Raw genomic sequence first — 19,587 nt, 5'->3', positions numbered from 1 at the left:
ACTTCAACATCACTGTAAAACACATTTTCAAAATCTCTACTCAAGAAACTTCAAATCATCCAATCACTTGGAGCTTGTTTAATTAAACCTCCGTGTAAAAAAAACAAAAAAAACTGGAAGAACAGCGTTCTCTTCTCAATGAGCCTAACTCTTGAACCATCTCCCTTCAGAATTGAAAGTGAAACTCGCCTTGTAAAATTCAAGTAAAAGTGTGGCTTTTTCAATACAACATTTAGCAATCTTTGAACACTTGCAGAATCTGGTAATCTAGTCACTTCCAAGAGACTCAGTCCGTGAGTGGTGGTGCACGCTTCAAATATTCATAAATACACTAACATACGAGTGAAAGGTGTAAGAGAACACCTGGGCCATAACCGCAATCTTATCTTTGAAAGAAATCTGCCTTGTAGGAGGTCTGCTATTTTCGACCTTGGAGTTGCCAAACTTCCAGGGAATCTTCTACACTTAAAGACTTATAAAAACAAGCATTGGCATAGCCAATAGGTCTCACATTTGGGACCTTATAAGTGTTTAGCCATGCAACAGTTGATGTTGTTGCACCAAGGATATTGTACTGCATAACTAAATACTTATAAGGCTCCAAAGGTGAGACCTATTGGCTATGCCAATGCTTGTTTACATTACTGCTGGCAACCCGGCCAAAGGCACTGAAATGATCACTGCTAGTAATCTGGCATATAGTAGCCACTAATCTATTTTGGTCTGATGTGGTCACTATTGCAACACTAATAATATTAGTATCTCTGGATGATAATCATTGAACATAAGAGGCTCTTGTTATAGAAATAGCTGGAGACCCATTCTATACTCCTAAAATACAACTACTTCACCATAAGTATTTAAATAAGGGTTGGTAATGGCCAATGGGACAAGTCTCCTCTGCCTGACACGCCAGCCAAGAATGGGGATTGCCTCCACAAAGAGTGGAGTCATTAAAGGGTTTGGGGGCCAGTGGGAAGGGTCTTGTCAGATATTACAGGCCAACAAATCACGGACACCCCTGCAGGCCTTTATTAACACTTGGTAACTTAAATTTGAACAGGTTCAGTTGGTCTTAGGAGTTTGCGCCTGGTTATCACCAAAATGGATATTGCACAGCAATGGAGGACGACAACAGTCCAAAGTCTTATTTAAAGGAAAGCAGATGCAGAATCCTGGAAAAGTCCATATATGAAGATTGTTCTACCCAGGAAAATGCAACATCTTGGTTGTACTAATAAAATACTGTGGCACGATTGCTTAATATTTCGCTCTCTTAAGGTTATAAGGCCAATTACTTTACTATGACCAACTGACACTACTGGTTGTATGTACCCTGTGGGATTATGGTCGAATGTTAAGATGGTTAAAATGCAGTCCTGTTGTTGTACAAGGTTGTTTGACTTTACTATGCCACCAATAAAACTGTTTCTAAAATATACAGAGAAAGTGTAAACCTGCGCCACTCCAAAACTCAGTAAACTGAAAATCCAACTAGTCTCTCGGCACAATCTCACAATGATGCAGCCTTTTGGTTTCATGCATTTCAGATGAAATCACAAGTCACGCTAAATAGAAGACAAAATTTCAAGAATGCATTGGCTAACCACTTGCCTAGCCCCAAACAGCATATTCTGGCATAAGCAAAACTACCCAATAAAGGATGACTGGCAACGGAGACACTTATTAGCCATATCCACAAACTAGAACCACACCTGTGGAAACTGTGTGTACACACTCCCCTATGCTTTTGGCAGGCACATTATCCATAAAACCATTTATTATTTGTAGAAAATGAGTAAAGTCAACAAATGGGTACATAAAAGTGTTTCACACTTATGCCAATCAGGTGAATAGCATACTGAGAAACAAAATACCAGCACAACGAGCCGATATTGAATAACTAATTAGTTAGGTGGGGAAAGTAGGAACGTTTTTAAGCACAGAAATATGTGCTGAAAGTGCGGCTTGACTTTTGTTACAAAGATGGAAAAAGCTGAAAATGGTAAACAAAAGAAATGAAGTTATCTTCCTACGCAATCCTAAACATCTACAAAACAACATTTTATCTGGAGCACTTAACTGAAAGTATCTCAAAGAAGAGACCGTCAAACTAAATGCATTTAAAAAACGAGTACTCGGTGGAAATTATCGTGACATACTCATCCTACTGTGTAACCTTTGACCCAGTGTGTTTCTGCCTTGCATGGCCTCTGACACTGCAAGTAAGCTTCCAACATCACCTCAAAATTAATTTTAGAACTTCCAAAAACACAGATTTTGCACCATATTTAGGTATTGTATCACTCAGATGGTTCCTGCTGAGTCATGGATCAGGAGCTCTGCTGCGTCACCGTCCCAGACCAGTTATTTGGTCTGCATGACAGAGTACGAAACAGACGAAAAGTAGTCATAAGATTTAGGAGCGAAAGAAACGATCAAAAGAGAAGAAGTGATTAAATCGAGATCGCGTATCATAATGAAAAGTATATATAACTGAGGAGGTCAAGAAAATATAAATACAGATATAGGATAAATGTAAGTATGGGGCAAAAGAAAATCGAAAGAGCACGGTAAAGGGTTCATGTAAGGGTAGCCAGAATTATTTAGTAAAGTAACATGATCAATATGTATGAGGGAGACACGGATTACGCTAAAACAATGTGTGAGAACATCACAGAATCGATAAAATACAGTATGGTGTGGAGGCTACAAAAAAAAAAAACAAGCAAATCGCTGGGCAGAAAGGTAGGAAAAGCAAGAGCTTCTGAATGAAATAGAGATACAGGGACTAACGAGGGTAAAGAGAATGTAGAGAATATCTCCGTGTGCCTTTGGCTCGGCTAGCGCCTCGGGCATGTTTATTGCTGGAACACATGGCAATGCAAAGCCATTAATCAAGCAGGATGGCTCTGTCTCCCTTCACGCCCAGGGAGGAGGGAGATATGAGCAGAGCATCAAAGGGCTGGGTGAGAAGGGAGGGGGGAATGCAAGGAGCAGCTGTGCACGTGCACGTCATCGTGCACTCAAGCTCTAGGCCAGCAAAACCATGTGGGTAGCACTTTTGAAAACCCACTTAGCGAAAGCTGTCTCTTTGAGACATTTTGTGTCTCAGCAAGACCTAACTAGAGACCTGTGGAATACAGGAGAACTGACTTTTGTTGATCGCATCGCGGTTACTCCCAATGCCCTGCAAAGTTTACATTATTGTTACAAAATCAAGAGTGGCACATTTATGTGCTGAAAAGAACTGGAATGACTGCCACATGTGGATGAATATATTAGACTGGAAAGTAAAGGGACAAAATCTCAACCTGGTCATGTGAATGATCACATAAAATGAACTTTTAACAGTTTCAGTTTAGATCGTTCCTATTCTATACAGCATGCCCATTCACAAGTGGGCAAACGTTTTTAGTTTTTTATAGCAATAAGTATTGAAACGGGGATTGGAAGGACATGTACACCCGGCAGCAAATTTCAGCATGTACATGTGAGAAAAGTTGTATTTTTTAGCTAAACGTTATCTTTTGCAGGGCAGTTTAGGTCAAGCTTGTGTGACCCACCCAGGTTACACTTCCTTAGATTCTTCTGGTTCTTTCTAGAAAAAATGTAGGGGTGGTAGGATTACATTGAGCGCTTGGTGAATCTAGTACCAAAATCTAGAACTCTATAAACTCCACAATTTCAGTTGAAAAAAGCACTAAAGCGGCTGATATACATGTTATCTTCCTAATCCGATGTGCGACTGTCCAGGAGAGCATGCGGTGTCAACTAAAAGAACAAGCATTTGCAATGCAAAAGGTCTCGCATTTACATGAGTTTCGTAAATGCGACACCTATTGCATTGCAAATGCTAGTTTGTAAAAACGCCCATGCAGCGCTTTAACTTTAATATCGTCCGTGCACCTTTCTTTAGACGAGCCGCGTCTAAAGAAAGGGGCGTGGCCGCCATTAAAGTGAAAGCAAGTATGGGGCGTACTTACAAAAAAAAAGCATGTTTGTCGAGTTGACAAATGCTTTTTTTTGTGTAAAAGCACCCCTCCAGGGCTTTCACTTTTATGACGCCCACGCCCCTTTCCTTAGATTCAGCTCGTTTAAAGAAAGAGCCGCGGCTGACATTAAAGTGTAAGGGAAGCATGGGGCAATTAAAATGTTTAAAAATAGTTTTTAAAAAACTTGCTGCCGCATTTGGCGCAGCAAGTAAAGCAAAGACCCAGCCACCACTATCAGCGAAGCGTGCCGTGCTATGTAAAAAAAATAAAATAAAGCTGTTGCGAGCAAGCATGTCATGCCTGCAACAGCAGGCATGCGAAAACCATTAAACAAAATAGTGCTCGGAGGCTGTAATTAAAGCCTACCGAGCAATAACACATTCAAAAGGGGGTGTCCTCATGGGAGGTTACAAATGAAAACAAGGCGGTACTAAGGAGGGACTAACAAGCCTATTTACAAATCAGAAGCCAGCATTCACGAAGGACAATGACACAAGCCAATGACAAATGTGGGTGGGGCTTCAAGTGCATACTCCAATACAGCATGCCTTACAGAGCAGCACACGCACTGCCAGGCTCGACCTAAAAAGGGTAGCTTTCCATGAAAGGTGTTGTAGGGATTAACATACTTGTGGGTTGAAAGGGAGGACAGATCAAATCGTAGAGGGTAAGATAGTCTCTTTAGACACCATTTCATAAGCTTTTCTAAGAAGCCCTTTATCACTTGAATATGAGGACAGAGCATTAGAGAGTAGTTTTTTATTTGTAACACCAGCTAAGTAATCCTTTATGGAAAAGACTATGAAGACTAACTTAATCAGATGTAGTAGCCATGACAATGCAGATTTATTTTTTTCCGTTGAAGAGCTATCCACTAAAATTGTATACATGCATCGGACCATCCAAAGAGTTAGAAACAATGCATTTCCATTTAAAGCAAGGTCTGTTGATTTGTTTTTGCACTTCTGGCCCCGAAATCAAAGTTCAGCAAAATGTACAGTATATCAACACCCTTTGTCAGTATCCATGAGTATAAAGGTCCTATATGTCCACTGTTTGACTAATGACTTGCTTCAAGACTAACATCCCTTTATTCAAAGTCTTGCCTCTTCACCATATGAACATCTCTCGAATACTTCTGAATGACTTACATAGGGATTGATCTGATCTCCCCAGGTGAACTGACATTTGCAATTTCCTGGTAGAGGCAGATGAGATCCCATGTGCTTATGTGGGCTTGAGAACTGCTACTCTGTACTTCCCTTAGAGGTCCTTTTTTTATCATGGGTCAGAAGGCGCGTTTGGCTCCTTTAGTGATCCTGTCATCTAATAGTTCCACCTAGACTGTTGTGTCTGAGTTATATCAGGTTGTTGCATTAACTAACCAAAAACAACGTAACTTAATGCTCCCAAAGCAATTAACAGTATCAGAATCAAACACTGGGCTGTCTCAGGAAGAGCTTCCTAGCTTCCTGAAGATTCGGGAGAGGCATTTCTACCAATTACATTCAATGAGTTCTTCTGCATAAAGTAACTAGATGTCCAGGTGCTAGATGAACAAAATATTTACCTGCATTAACACTCTTTGTAGCACTGTGAAGCTTTAGGCTCGCTCATACGAGTCTTGAAGTGATAAAGCAGAGCTTCATATAAGTGCCACCCCTAATACCAATGTGCCAATTCCCTAATTGGGACCAATTTAAATGTTAAGAAAAGGCCTCTCAACATGACCAATGTAATAGATGTCCTTGATGCTGGGCCCACTGGAATTACAGATCTATTGTAGAATCCGCATATGTCTTCTGGCATAGCTGACAAGGGTTCTGGAGGCTCTAAAAGGCCAAGAAGATTCAGAGTTGCTCTAAGTGTGATCCAGGACCGAGGCTGAAACATCTGGATCATAACCCAAAACTCCTGGATTTGTTGTTGTGAAGGGAAGTCCTTGAACTCCAAAGTGTCCAGGGCAGCTCCAAGGAACAGGAACAGGAGCCTTTGTAAATAAAAAAAAGTCAGATTTGTCTTGGTGATAGTAAACCTCAATGATATCTGGAGGTTCTGTGTAGTCTGGAGGTGGTCTATGACCTACTGTGGCAAGCATTCTTCCAACAGCCAGTTGTTGTGGTAGGGAAAGCTCCGTAGGTGGGCAGTAAACACAGCCATCATTTTTGTGAACACGAGGGGTACTGGTAAAGCCAAAGGCGACCCAGCAAACTGAAAATGCTCCTGGGCTACCCCAAATCACAGATAAAGTCTGCAGGACTTTAGGACAGGCATATGAAAATACATTTCCCACAGGTCCAAGGACACTATCTAGTTGCCTGGGCCAAGAGCAGACAGAATCTGGTTCCACATGAGCATTTTGTATTTGTCTTCTGCAGGAAGACATCCAGAGGTCTAAAGTCCAAATAGGCCAGAATCCCCAGTCCTTTATCGGCACAAGAAAATAACTCTTTCCAAGTCTAGTACACCCCTCGATAGCAATCTTAGAGAGTAAAGCATGCACAACTTGCCGAAGAATGAACAGGTTATCTTCTGAAATGCCCTAATGTGTGTGGGGGAATGTTTGGTGGTGTAAAAAGAAAAGGTAGGGCATTGTTCTGCTAAATAATTTTCAAGACTCATCTGTGAGATGTGATGGATCGCCACTCTCGGAGTATGTGCTGGATTCAGGCCCCCCCCCCACAACAAGGTGGGCATGCTCCAATAAAGGAAAACTCAAGCTGTCCGGTAGCTGTTGCAGAAGAGGAAGGGTAATTGGAGGACTAATGTCCCTGCTGACCTGCCTGCTACCTGCCAGATCCATGTCAACAGTCATGAAAGGACTGGGGTGACTGCCTTACTGGTTGGGGAGACTGTCTTTTCTATACGCCAGCCCTCTAGAATAGAACTTTTTACATTGGTATAGATACTGCTTGGCAGGGGATCAACAGTCTGAGGGAGTGTGTCTTGGGTCTACTTAGCTTAAAGCTGTCCAATTCAGATTGCACCTTTTCACCATAAAGACTTGAGCCATCAGAAGACATATCCATTAAAGAGGCTTGTAGATAGTTAGGTAGCTGAAAGTGTCCTTTAAGCACTTATTTTTGCTAATGAAATGGACAAAGAATACAACAACTGCTGGGATGGGTGGATTGATTGTCCTAAAAAAATCGATTTATATTTGCTGAAAGATTTGTTTTGTGAAAACATTTTCTTGTTGCTGCCCTGACTAGGAAATTATACTTTTCCATCTGTTTATTATGTTTGCTCGTTGAGCTAGTTATGAATTTCATTATGCTTATTCAGGCTTTTTAGGAACTGTTTATTGATTTTTGTAATCTGGAGTGTTTGTCTGATGTACAGTTTGTTTTATGGTTTTATAACATTTTCAGCAAAAACCCTCAATAGCTATGAGGGAAAACTCTTGAGGTAGCAACAGTAAAATAAGGTAGCGGACAACCCCTAGATTGGTGTAGAGTCTGGGTCAAGTTCTCCTCTATCCCGAGAGACTAAGGAGTCAAAGTGCCAAGCAGAGACGTCTTATTTTTCCATATCCAAAATTCATTCAAAAGACTCCTCGTTTGAGCCCCAGAAAAAACGTCATAAGAGTGCTCACAAGAAATCTGTTAGGTCATCTTCTGACAAGGAGCAAAGGTCTAGTTGGGTGCAACTATGCCTCCTTTTCCTCAAATAAAAAAGGTGAACTTGGCTCCATCAACTGCTATGGTATTGTCAACGGTACAGTTTACACACACTTCCTATTACCCATGACCTACTGCTGCTCATAGCACAGTAGAGAAACAGGCAAAGCAGCACTTCACCACTACCTGGTTGATGACCGCATGACAAACTAAGAGTCCAACAACAATCTCACGTCTGAGTTTGACGATGGAGACACTGTTGACAACAGACCTGATGACTAAAGACTTTAAGTTCCAAAAAGAAAAGGAGTCCACAGAACTACACTGGTAACCTACTCGGCCTAGGAAAATACCTCTCCTAGAAATGGGACGCAGTAGATGACTTGGATTTCAATGACCCCTATATTGCTGCCTATAGTCCGGAGCAGGTAAAAACTAAAGTATCAGGATAAAGATGAGGGCTATTCCTCACAATAAGATTCAGAGTCTTTCTACCGAATTGCCTGTGCTACCAGTCACAAGTGGGTGTAAAAGTGTTCAGTCTGTGATTGCTATGAGGACCATAGAGAATGACCCAAGATGATGGTACCTTTGCACCCCATAAAATCCCTGCCCCATATGCTAGGCTATGGCACCTCCTCCACAGCCTACCCAACAGACTGGCTCATTCGTCAAACCCTCCTCGGTTGCCACAAGAACCAGTACCACCTTTGACCCCACAGCAGCAGTTTCAGTAGTTCCCTGATCTGCCACATAGACACATGCAAATAGACACGTCTGACGGCGACCAATATGCGGACATAGAGCAAGAGGAACTACCGAATCATCTAGGCTTAGAGGGGATGAATGGGATGACTATATCCTCACTGCAGAAGAACCACCTACATCTCGTATGGTAGAATCTCTAGCGAATGACATTTTCACACACTGGTATAGAGGGAAGCCAAGAGATTTGACCTGCTTCTAATGACCAGTGACCATGACGGTTTCATTTCAGACTTTAAGTTAAACAATTCTGCTCATAGACAACCTTTTGCAAGATGGTGTTAAACTGAGGGAGACCCCACCCCCGCAGCGGTGGTGCCCAGATTCTATAACAAATGTAAAGTGCCAGACAACACACTGACATGCTTATTTGGCCTCCCCAAAGCTGAAGACATTGGTTTGCAGGCCACAGAAAGGAGAGAAAGAAATCCCAGACCATTTATTTTTATGAAAGGCAGATTTTACCCTAGTTAGGTCTCGCCTGACCCAGCGCATGCACTGGTCTGGCGAGACTTATTGAGACGGCTCCAAAAAGTGCTACCAGGCCAGCCTAGAGCTACAGTGCATGTGCGCGGGCGCGCGCGCCGCGCTTGACCGCATTACTTTTACTTTCGCGGCCGCTTTGATGTTTGATCGTGATCACTTTCGCGGCCGCTTGTTTTTGTTTGCTTAACAATCTCGTTTTCCAAGGTGCCTTTGATGTTGGTGCTTGTCGCACCAAAATCTGCATGCTCTGGTATATACAGGCATTATTCCTGGCTCTTTGAATTAGTCCTTAGACTCTGCCAGTGCAATTTCCTTCTTATCTAGCACCTGGAAACCCTTTCAGGTGTTTTGTGCGCTCTACATATAGCCATAACCTAACGACCATCTGGTTATCCGAACCTTCATGGCGTAAATAACATTTACACTTATTGGGTGCAGGGCCTTCCCCCTTAAGGCTCCTATTGGCTACACCAAAACAGTGCACCACGCCGAGCCCGGTCCATGTCTTCTGAGCGCTTTCCATTTGCACTATGGGTTTCAAATGTGCAGACCACGCCATATTTGCATCAAAGGTTAGCTGGGCGCCAGTCTGTCCCTTGTCCGCTGTAGAGCCGGTGCATGGATCTTTTGAGCCACAGGCCAGTTTGTATTTTACCCTTTGGGTGCTTCCTTGCCAAGGCGGCCATTTGTTGCAATCCTCCCCCTTTTTGTGGACATTTCTAGTAGCTGCCCTCAGTGGCCCTAATGTATCAGGGCTGTTGATTCACACTCTGTTGTAAGCAGCAGTTGCTTCAGGCACACGGAATTCCCCCGCTTCCTTCGCCAGTCCTGGCAACATTTGTTTTTCAAGTCCTCCATCTACAGCTTCAAGTATGGGCCTCAAATAAACAAAGTTGGGTTCACTGAAAATGTGCAGATAAACGAGGATTAACTACGGTCATGACTGTGCAATGTTTGTGTAACTAAGTAATTGTGCTGTTTTTTTGCTAGAAGTATAAACATGTTCATGTGGGGGTCAGAGGTCATGAGAAACATTCACTAGCTGGATATTAGCCAGGATGGTGCATGGGCTACACGGCTATGCTTTTGGCACCATCAAGGTATTTGTAGATTGTGCGCGCTAACTTGGTTTTCACGGTAGCCTATAAGATGCCACAGCTTTCCTATCACAGGCCAGTCGCGTTAAAGTCGCTTTTTGCACATTCATTTGTACCTGTGGTGGATGGAGCCGTCTCGCCGAAAGGACAGAAGCATTGGAAATCTACCAGCACCCCATTAGAGATGTGCCCTCCCCTATGAGGCGTGTCCCCTCCAGTGCTTTAAATGGGATAAAATAAGTGCAGGTACTCATTAAAATAGAGGTGTAGCAAGTGGGCGGGGCTAGGGGCGGGGCGAAGGGCAAGATATGTTCATACCTAATGATTTCTGTACCAGTTGCAGCACATTTCAAAACACAAGAGAAATGCGTTTATGGAAATAAAACAGATTAACACATTACACGCATTTAATTGCTCCTTGTAAGCAGTGCAGAATCTGCCCTGCACTGGAGGAGAAACCCAACCTGCGCCTGCCATGCTGTGGCTCAGGGTACCGGTACTTTCCCTGGCTACAGAGAAGTGCCGGTACTGACGGCAAAAAAATCCGTAAGTGCCGGTACTCCGTACCGGTGAGTACCGGCCCATTTAAAGCACTGGTCCCCTCCCCATGAGATATGTGTCCCCATCATTGTTTCTTTGCTTGGGAAGTTTCTCTTGCTTGCTTGGCACCCCAGTGAGTAAACCACTATTTTGTGGAGGTCCTAAATACTTGTACCCTTCTATTTTATTACTACAGCTTTTGCAGAATTCCTAACCCTTCCCCAAAACTCTCTTCCCCTCCAATTGTCTTCAACAAAATGGCTTGTGGGCCCCGAAGGTTATGAAGCCTACAGCTAATGTAGTTTGTCCCTGAAGCTTTGCTTTGTAGGAGCCCACTATAGCGCTTTCTACTCGTGTGGAAGCGCTGAAGCTTTGCACGCTACTCCCTGGATGCTTACAACGTTGGTGCATTAGTCTTTCACATGGAGTGAGAAGCATACTACTGTTTCTCACTGAGTTGTCACACAGATTGTAAGCTATCTGCCTTGCACTTTGTCGTGCAAATTGTTTAATAAAGTTGTCGCAATCTTTGATAAAATTACTTATGCAATCTGACATGCTATATGCCCGCCTATGGTTATATAAATGGCCATGTAGTTGATGTCACGTATACTTGCAGTGGTCATACGAGATCTCATGTCTGGTCAGGCAGGGTCCCATATGGCGCCTGTCACAAACTCCCTTGTGCCTACTATTAGTTCTTATAAATAAAGCAAAGGATCTCATTTTATCACAGTTAAGAGCATGAAAGTCTGAACTGCCCTTCCATTGTTCAAAAAGAACAGATGGATAGATGAAGGGACGGAATGCTGAACAAATCATTCACCCTGGATGAGAAACAAGCATCCTGGGACTGGTTTCAGCGTATCACCCCTTACTAAACAGGCTAGTTTGAATCTTGTGGCGCAGCTAGCACGGGACCCACTTCTGGGCATACCCGTCCCACTTAGGGCGACCAATGCAAAAAGAACAGCTGATGGACAGAATGCTGAATAAATCAAACATTTACCCCAGTCACAGATCTGAGTTAAATCCATCTTGTTTTTGCACGCCATGCCACTTCAGTTAGACCCAGCAATATGCAAAAATGTCTTGACCCTGTTCCTTATGGTAACAGTTCAGCCCGAACTGCCAAGCCAGGTGTTCCCTGGACTGAAAACAAGCATCCTGGGACCGGTTTCAGGAATTTGGTGGCGTAGCGAGCATGGGACACACGATTCCTACTTAGGGTGACAAATGCAAAAAGAATAGCATACACATGTGCAGTTAAGTGTCTAGAGTTTTGGAGTATGTTACTTAGGTTTCTCTGGGCACATGGGCGCGTGTCTCACTTGCCTCGTCCTGTCTCATAACATTTAATGTTATGTTATTGGTGTTTGCATAGTGCTCAAGAATCCACTGGTATAGCCTTGAAGCGCTCTGTGGGTGGCCTTCTCCCATGATTTTGAGGTCTCCTTAGGAGTTTGTGAAATCCGCATAGCTCTCTTTTGTATAATGATGCAAAATTACCATAAAATCCTCTGTCATTTTGTGCTATATTTCAGCAGGAAATGCACCCTCGCGTCAATTTTTGGTGCGTGGGAGCATTTAAATGAGAGCAGCTGCTTGGGTTCCTGTGCGAACAAAGTACATTTTTTACAGCGAACTGCGTCATTCGCCGAAACTTTTCACCACATATTACAAATGATTGAGCAAAGTGGCATAATTTCGTTTAAGCAGAGTGACTCGAAATTCCCGAAAGTAGGCGCATTACGCCTTGTCATTTACATATCGCCCAGACTTTGTTTCCAACACTGACTGGATGCTGAGTGTTACAGTGACCTGTTTTGTGTATTAAGCTACGGTCTGTCCTCCTGCTCAGGCATTGTCCTATTCATTCATTCATTCACTTTGTTTTAAATAATTATAAACCTGGCTCTTGTCTTGTTATGGCTAACTCCGCGAAACACAAGGGGCCTGCGTGCCAGCGCTTAGAACCATCTAGCATTGCTAATAGGCGTTACAAGACTCCCACATGGACCCTGAGCTGTGATGTGTGTTGGTGTCGGAGGCCAGCGAGCTTTAGTGAGCACTGTTGTGAAATGTCTTTGGCGCTGGTGATGTTGTTTCTGGTTTGCGCTGGGTGCAGACCTCAGTACAAGCATTGAAAATGCAATAGGTCTCGCCTTTGATTAAGTTAAAGCCATTTGCTTTGCTAATGGGATTGTATAGCAAAGCAAATGGCTTTAACTTAATTAAAGGCGAGACCTATTGCATTTTCAATGCTTGTTTTTATTTCTTGCTCAATCGGGGTAGAAACCAGCATCGATAAAAGACCACTATATTATTGGGTATCACTTCTGCTAGGAGAGTGAGATTCAAGAATTAAGAATCACAGAGCCTTACCTGCAGCTCACCAAGGCTAAAGTTGTACTAAGAACTTTATCCTCGATTTATACCAAAAGCTTTACAGGGTGGTGTCTCAGCGACCCTGTTGTTCTCAAAGCTTTTTTCAAAACCCATCTGATGCAGCAGAGAGAGTGTTACATTCACTTGAAGAGCGATGATGTTTCAAAATATATTTGAACAGACAAAAACACTTCAGAAAGTCAAACAAATTGCTAGTTTCTCTTTTAAATCCACGTAAAAGGTTCCCAGTCTCAAAACAAGGACTCTCTGGGTGTGTTCCTGTGACATTTACATTCTGCCATGTGAAAGCAGGGCGACTTCTCACAGCGACAGTCACAGTCCACTCTAAAAGAAGCTTGGCAAGTTATTCACCATTCTTTGCTGCGGTACCCCAGGCTGATATCTGCGTGTAGCAACATAGAGGAACAGACACCTTCACCAAACAGTACTTCCTGGAGGCGGTAGCGAACCGACACTGTTAGGACACTCAGTTCTGTGCCATTTCTTTACACAAGGTGAGGCTTTCAATTTAATAGCACCATCCGCATAGTGATTATGTATCCCGTAAAAAAAATTACATTGTTTTTTTTTTTATTGATGGGGGTGAGGACTTGCCCCTAATAATAGCACCCTTCCTTGTCAGGGTAAAACAGTAAATCCACCAAATTAACCTGAGCTCAACCCCTTAGAAGCTATGCCACAGAGCAGGCAGGCTTAACTTGGAGACAATGAGTGAAGCATTTATGCAGTACTCGAGCAGTAGGAACCCAAAAGAATATCAAAACAATATAGAAAAATAGAGTGCATTTTTGTAATTGAAATGATACAAAACAACAAAAATATAGTAGAACCAGAGAGATGAATGTTTACAGTTTGAATAAAAAATGGAGCCAAAAAGCACCAACCATGAGTATCTGGTTGGGCTAGACGTGGTCAAAGTCAGAAGATAAGGCCGACCGTCCTGGTTTGCTGGTCAGATACAGAGACCATGTTCGTCCCGACGGAAAGTTTGCCTTCTGACTTACAAACTTTTATGGAGAAAAAGTGGTTGTTGACGAGTTGTTGGCGGGGCTCGATGTCAGCGGGGTGCCGGTGGGGTCGTCTTCGAAGGTAGGAAAGCCTGGAATGGCTGGAGTCTGTGCCCAGGAATGGCCTGGACGTCTATCAGATTTGACTCGCTGCCTGAGCAGATGAACCCCTTTACGATCTGACTTAAAACTGTTCTGGAAGTCTGATCTCCTTCAGCAGGGCATCCCAGCAAGTTGAGCCTGGCAGTGATTTGACATTGATGGCTGTCAATGCTCCCATTAGAAAGTTGGTAAAAAGTTTCTACATCCAACTTCTTGCAGTTTGGGAACAGGAGGAGTATACCAACCAGCCAGTTGACTTGGGGGCACCACTTGTGGGGGTTAAGACTCCCTACAGAGGTCAGCAGCATGGTCCAGCGCAGGTCCAGTTGGAATAGGTCAGCTGGGCAGTTGCAGAGCGAGAAAGAGACCTCTGAAAGCTTGTTGTGCCCAGGAGATCAGCCAGCTAATCCTTTGAGTCACTACTGGGGTCCTGGGTTCAAGGCAAGCAGGTCCAGTCTTCCTTCGAAGTCTTCAGACAGCAGAGCAGTCCTCCTTCTGATTATTCTGATGTGTTGGAGTGTTCTGAGGAGAGGTCTGAGGGGTCCACATGTATGCTTAGTGCCAGCCTGTGGGTGGAAGAAAGTCTTTTGGCCAGCCCCTAAACCAGTTCTGGTTTGTTCCTCCCCTTCCACTGGGTTTGGAGCCAGCCTGACTGAAGCAGAGACAGGCCTAGGTGTGCGGGTCACCTGCCAGTGACACAATAGTCATCCTTCGAAATTCAAGAAGGAACTGGGCACAGCCCCCAGGCCATCCAGTCAAGGGAGGAGACACCCTTCCCACACCCAGAGCCATTTGTCCACTGTCTGGTAGTAATCCACATTTCAGCACAGGGGAACCATCAGGGGTAAGGTGACAGCTGCACACTGGCAGGGAATTAATTTCTAATAGTAGTAATTTCAAGATAGTCATGTGGCACAATGAGTGTTACACCCCTCAAGTAGCATTTAATCTACTGACCCTGGGTGTAAGTAGTACTATATTCTAGGTACTTATAAGTAAATTAAATATGCCAGTTAGATTTACGCCAATTCCATCACGTTAAAAGGGTGAGCGCAGGCCCTACAACTGGTTAGCAGGGTAAAATGCACAGAGTTCAATAACCAGCAAAAACAGCCATGGTAAAAATATGGAGTCGTACCACACAAAGAATGGTAATCTCCAACAAATTCTCAGTACTGCTTTCTACTATGAGTCAGGCATGTGAATCTATTAAAAATCCAATGCTGGTGAAGACAACATTTGTTTTACCTGTTGCTATAGTTCACCACTGACAGCCTCTTTCATAGATTCACATGCAGCTCACCCTCCTTCCCGAAATGAGGCAAACCTGGATTACTTGGTTGAAATGGTAATACTTTCCATATTTGTGCTAGAAATCTCAGATAAAAAGGCTTCTGAGACGGGTGAGGCTAGGGGCACTTACACCTCCTTTGCCTGAGGTTCAGGTCTTTTCAATAAGGTGAATGTGCTACTAAAGTCGCACCTTTGAGGCCTTCCATGCAGGCAGTGCCTCGTTCTGCTATTTAATGCAAAGTTACCGTGAAACTCCAGCCTTGACGACAGGCAATGACTAAAGCATGTTGATATATAAAAGGTATCAACAGAGGAGAGTTATAGTTACAGGTAAGTAACATTTTCTTCCTATTTCAGAGTGTATTTAACAAGTGGTTGCCTATTCTGATTTCCTCTACCATATGATACCTCTGTGTCAAAAAGGATACAAAAGATAAGACCATACAGTTTCCATCAAAGAGTTGAACTCTATACATCTAGGTGTGCTAAAACTTAAGTCTAACGTGTGGCATGCTTTATGAAATGGGCTAGCATTTTGCTGGATTAAGCAAAAGGGTTTCATGAGTTTGATAATATACTCTCCTGTTTTAGTTTGTGTTTGTTGCTGTCCCCAGATAAATTCACATACTACTATCGAATTATCATAAAAAGTAAGTTTCTTTAAAACCCAAATCTTCTAGCTAAATGAAGTAACTGTAATCTAGGGAGGGTGGTCCATGGAGAAGAATATGGCCCATTGCTTTTGAATGTTTCATACCAATTTCATACTCATTTTCATGGATAAAGTCTCTGCCCTTTAAATGTTTTCTTGTTTGGGATCCCAGTCATCAGTTCATGAGCTGCAATCCCCAGGCAGGCTTCAGTCAGGAAAATAGGATTTAATTCATGTTGGCAATGAAAGAGTTAATTATCTGTATTTTTTTTACTCCTGACCTGACATTGCAAAGACGGCTAGTTAGGGGTTGCAGATTGTCTACCGTAGTAAGGTAGGACTTCACATAATAGAGTGAATTTGGATGATAAAGTCTCTAAGATTATCAATTATCGAATTATTCTCGCTGACTACATAGGAATAATAGATTTACCACCGCTTATTTGTTTAGTAGTTTACACTAAAGTAATACAAGTGGAGGGGCCCTCCACTTTGAGATCAGATGTGCTTCCCTTTGGCTCCCTCATTGCACAGTCTCTTATAGTTCTGGGCTGACACACAACCATAAGCAACTAAATGACTACAAGATAAAATGGAGGTCCGTGGTAAAACCAACAGCACCCATCCCAAAATTGTGCACACAGTTGAGTTGACCACTTCAAAACAAAACTGCACCACTCAGTAACATACTGTTCTGTGGCAACACCTTGTACAAATTCCTACTCTCCATGAATAACAATGTCCAGGTTAATGAGAGGGATGTATGTGGTACTGTTTTTAGCGAGAGGTGGAGGAGAATGCTGAATGGTATAAGCTATTTGATTTTCATTGCATTTTTTAGTTGCTGTTTCTGCAAATGTTCCCTCCAACTTGTGTGCCCTTATGGCTAGTTGAAAATCATAGGTAGTATGAATAACAAATATTTATTGTGATTCTTAGGTTGGCAGTCACTGCCGGCATGACTTGTGGGTGGGAGGGAGGGGAGGAGGGGGTTTGCACCTGGGGGAGTGGTCCTGCGTCATCTCTCTTGACCTGCTCTCCTGCTGTCCTGCCTCAGGCAGGAACAGGAAGCAGGCAACCTACCTGTGATTGGTTGGGATACATTCCAACCAGGCGCCTATGGGGGGACCATTTTCTCCATGTAGGCTGCATTGTAGGCTGCATTGCAGCCTGCATGGAGAAAGGGAAGAGTGCATATTACTGGTTTGGTCAGCCCTCAGTAGTGGGCAAGCCACTCCTCCCCTGCCCTAGAGCAGACCCGCCCACCCCCAACCAAACACTTCTGCTTTCACGCAGCGTGAGACGCAGAAACATAAAATGGTAGTTTAACAATTTTATGATTCTGCTTCTCGCACTGCAAGAAAGCAGTGGGGCGACACGCCTCCGCCCTAATGAAGGAGTTAGTTGGTTCTCAAAAGCGACCTTATGATCTACTAAGATCTATGACCTATGACCTATGACCTACTAAGTAACGCACGCGAGGACTGTCAGCTGTCTCACAGCGGCACCGGAAACCTTAAGGCAACCCTTTGCTTCTGCCTTGCTGGTGCGAGCAGGAGTTGACACTCATTGCATGAATCTCTCCAACCTTTGTTCCGTTCTCTGTGGCACTCCGCACAAGACAGATTGCAGGCAAAGCATCACACAACTCAAAGCCAGGCAAAAACACACATTAGTGACCCATATTTTAAAGTATTACTTACCTTGGCAAACTTAGATGGTACACCTTCTTTTAAGCGCCAAACACCATCCAATTAATGACGTTTGAGAGAGGAGAACAGCGCCACCTATCTCAGAGGTGAGCAGCAAAAAAGCGGACCTTTCGGACGTTACTGAGGATGTGAGTTGTAGAATGTGGTTATTTAAAAGTGCGTTGTTATTTGTAACACAGTTGTCACTATTACATTTCTTAGATTGAAACATTATATAGGAGTGTGTAGATGCATGCATACATGTACGCCTGGAACACTAAATTAGTATTATGGCCTGTTCTTTTTAAAGAAACTTCAACATGGTAGGCTTAAGGTGGTTTTCAAATGTGTGTACGATAAAGGCTTGCTGAGTTTTCTGTTTTTAATATTGATTTCCATCTTCCCACAGGCCTCCGAATCCCATCGAATTTTTAGCGGCCTACCTTTTAAAGAATAAATCGCAGTTTGAAGATAGAAACTAGCTTGTGTGGTTAAGGATGAAGAAATGGATCTTCTGCAGTTTTACAATTAGTGGACATTTTCCCCGGCTAATCATTTACTGTTGAGATTCAAAACCTCGATTATTTGTTTAAAATTACTGATTTTATGTTACATTATTTTGTTATTTAAGTACAAAGGTGTGCTTTTACTTTTTCTGTCATTCAAAAGTGATGTATAATTAAAATGTTTAAAGTCTAGTTGTTGGACTAATTAATTTAGTATTTTTCAAATTCCTATTCAGTAGTCATGGTCCTTATATGCACTCTGTGTAAGGAAAAATAAACGTTTTTGGGTGCTTTGCATGCTTTTAACTCCAAGATCCTTACAAAGAGTGCCTCTTTAATTCTGAGGACACTGGTAATTCTAGTTACAAACCCTCCAGAATTACTTGGGCAGTGAATTGTTCTGGCCAAGAGTTTTCTACCTGGAGATTTCACTTGCTTCAAGCAGGTGAAACCTCTGGGACTAAAACCAAGGTCAAATGAGAAATTATCCAGACAATCTAACGTAAAATTACAGATTCCCCCCCCCCCCCCCCCCCCCCCCCCCCCAATCCTTGTTTTTTATGTTGACCTTTGGTTCCCACTTGTTCCTCCACTGTTCACTCTGCACCACCCCATGGACTTACTGGTATCCTTGCTGTTGATAACTTCAGAGAGTGGAGTTATCAGGAGTTTAAAGGAACCATTAAAAATTAGGGGTAAGACGGGTGTGGTTTCTGGTGGCATGCTACAGAGTTTCACTATTCAAGTGCACCCAGAGATCGACATCTATGTGTAGTATTGAGCTTAGGCACTGTAAGGAATTGCCTCTATTTTTGGACAGATGCAACTGTTTTTTTGACTCAAGTGTACTGAGGACTGCTAGCCAGACCTCAGTGCCATTGCCCAGACCCTTAAATGTGTATCTTTAATTGGCTCATAACTAATTGGCAAAAACGAATTTACTTCTAAGTTCCTAGTATATGGTACCAGGGGTACCCAGGGCATGTAAGTTAGTGTCCTCTAAGGGACTGCAGAACTTATTGTGTCCCTCAGTGGGACAAGGTTAAACATGGGTCCCTTGTCTGATACTGTAGACTGGAAGGAAAGGTTCAAAGTGGAAACTCAACCTTGCCATTTTAATCAATGACAAAGCCCAACTCCATTTTCGATATTTGGTAGTCACCCCTACAGCATGCCTATCGGGTCCTAAGGCAGAGTGCAGTATATTAGAAAAGTAGGACACGTGTTTAACATGTTCTGACACTAAAAACCTGCCATTGTCATATCATATTCACTGCGAGAGAGTCTGGTAGCCCTATTGGTGAGTGCAGAGTTACACACTGAACACCTCAGCTGTGCTAACTTCTGATTGGGACTACCAAAGTAGGTCCTTCAAGGTATCAAACAATTCCCTTCTCCTGCCAGGAAACCACATGAGCTGGTGG

The 19,587-nt window shown here is 43.1% G+C and overlaps 1 protein-coding gene across 12 annotated transcripts in view; it reads left to right on the top strand.

Moving 5' to 3' along the window:
- The window catches only part of DPY30 (dpy-30 histone methyltransferase complex regulatory subunit), a 215,811-nt gene extending 197,456 nt beyond the window's left edge, over nt 1–18,355 (top strand). For all 12 annotated transcript variants that reach the window (XM_085612011.1, XM_085612003.1, XM_085612012.1 and 9 more), the window contains one exon: nt 18,067–18,355. In XM_085612011.1, coding sequence (XP_085468137.1) covers nt 18,067–18,139 — 73 coding nt within the window. In that variant the 3' untranslated portion in view covers nt 18,140–18,355. The remainder of the gene's footprint in view (nt 1–18,066) is intronic.
- Nucleotides 18,356–19,587: the final 1,232 nt, after the last annotated feature.

Source organism: Triturus cristatus, chromosome 6, assembly GCF_964204655.1.
Source record: "Triturus cristatus chromosome 6, aTriCri1.1, whole genome shotgun sequence".
Lineage (NCBI taxonomy): Eukaryota > Metazoa > Chordata > Amphibia > Caudata > Salamandridae > Triturus > Triturus cristatus.
Note: the sequence above shows the minus strand (reverse complement) of the source record. Positions and strands in the feature narration are given on the sequence as shown.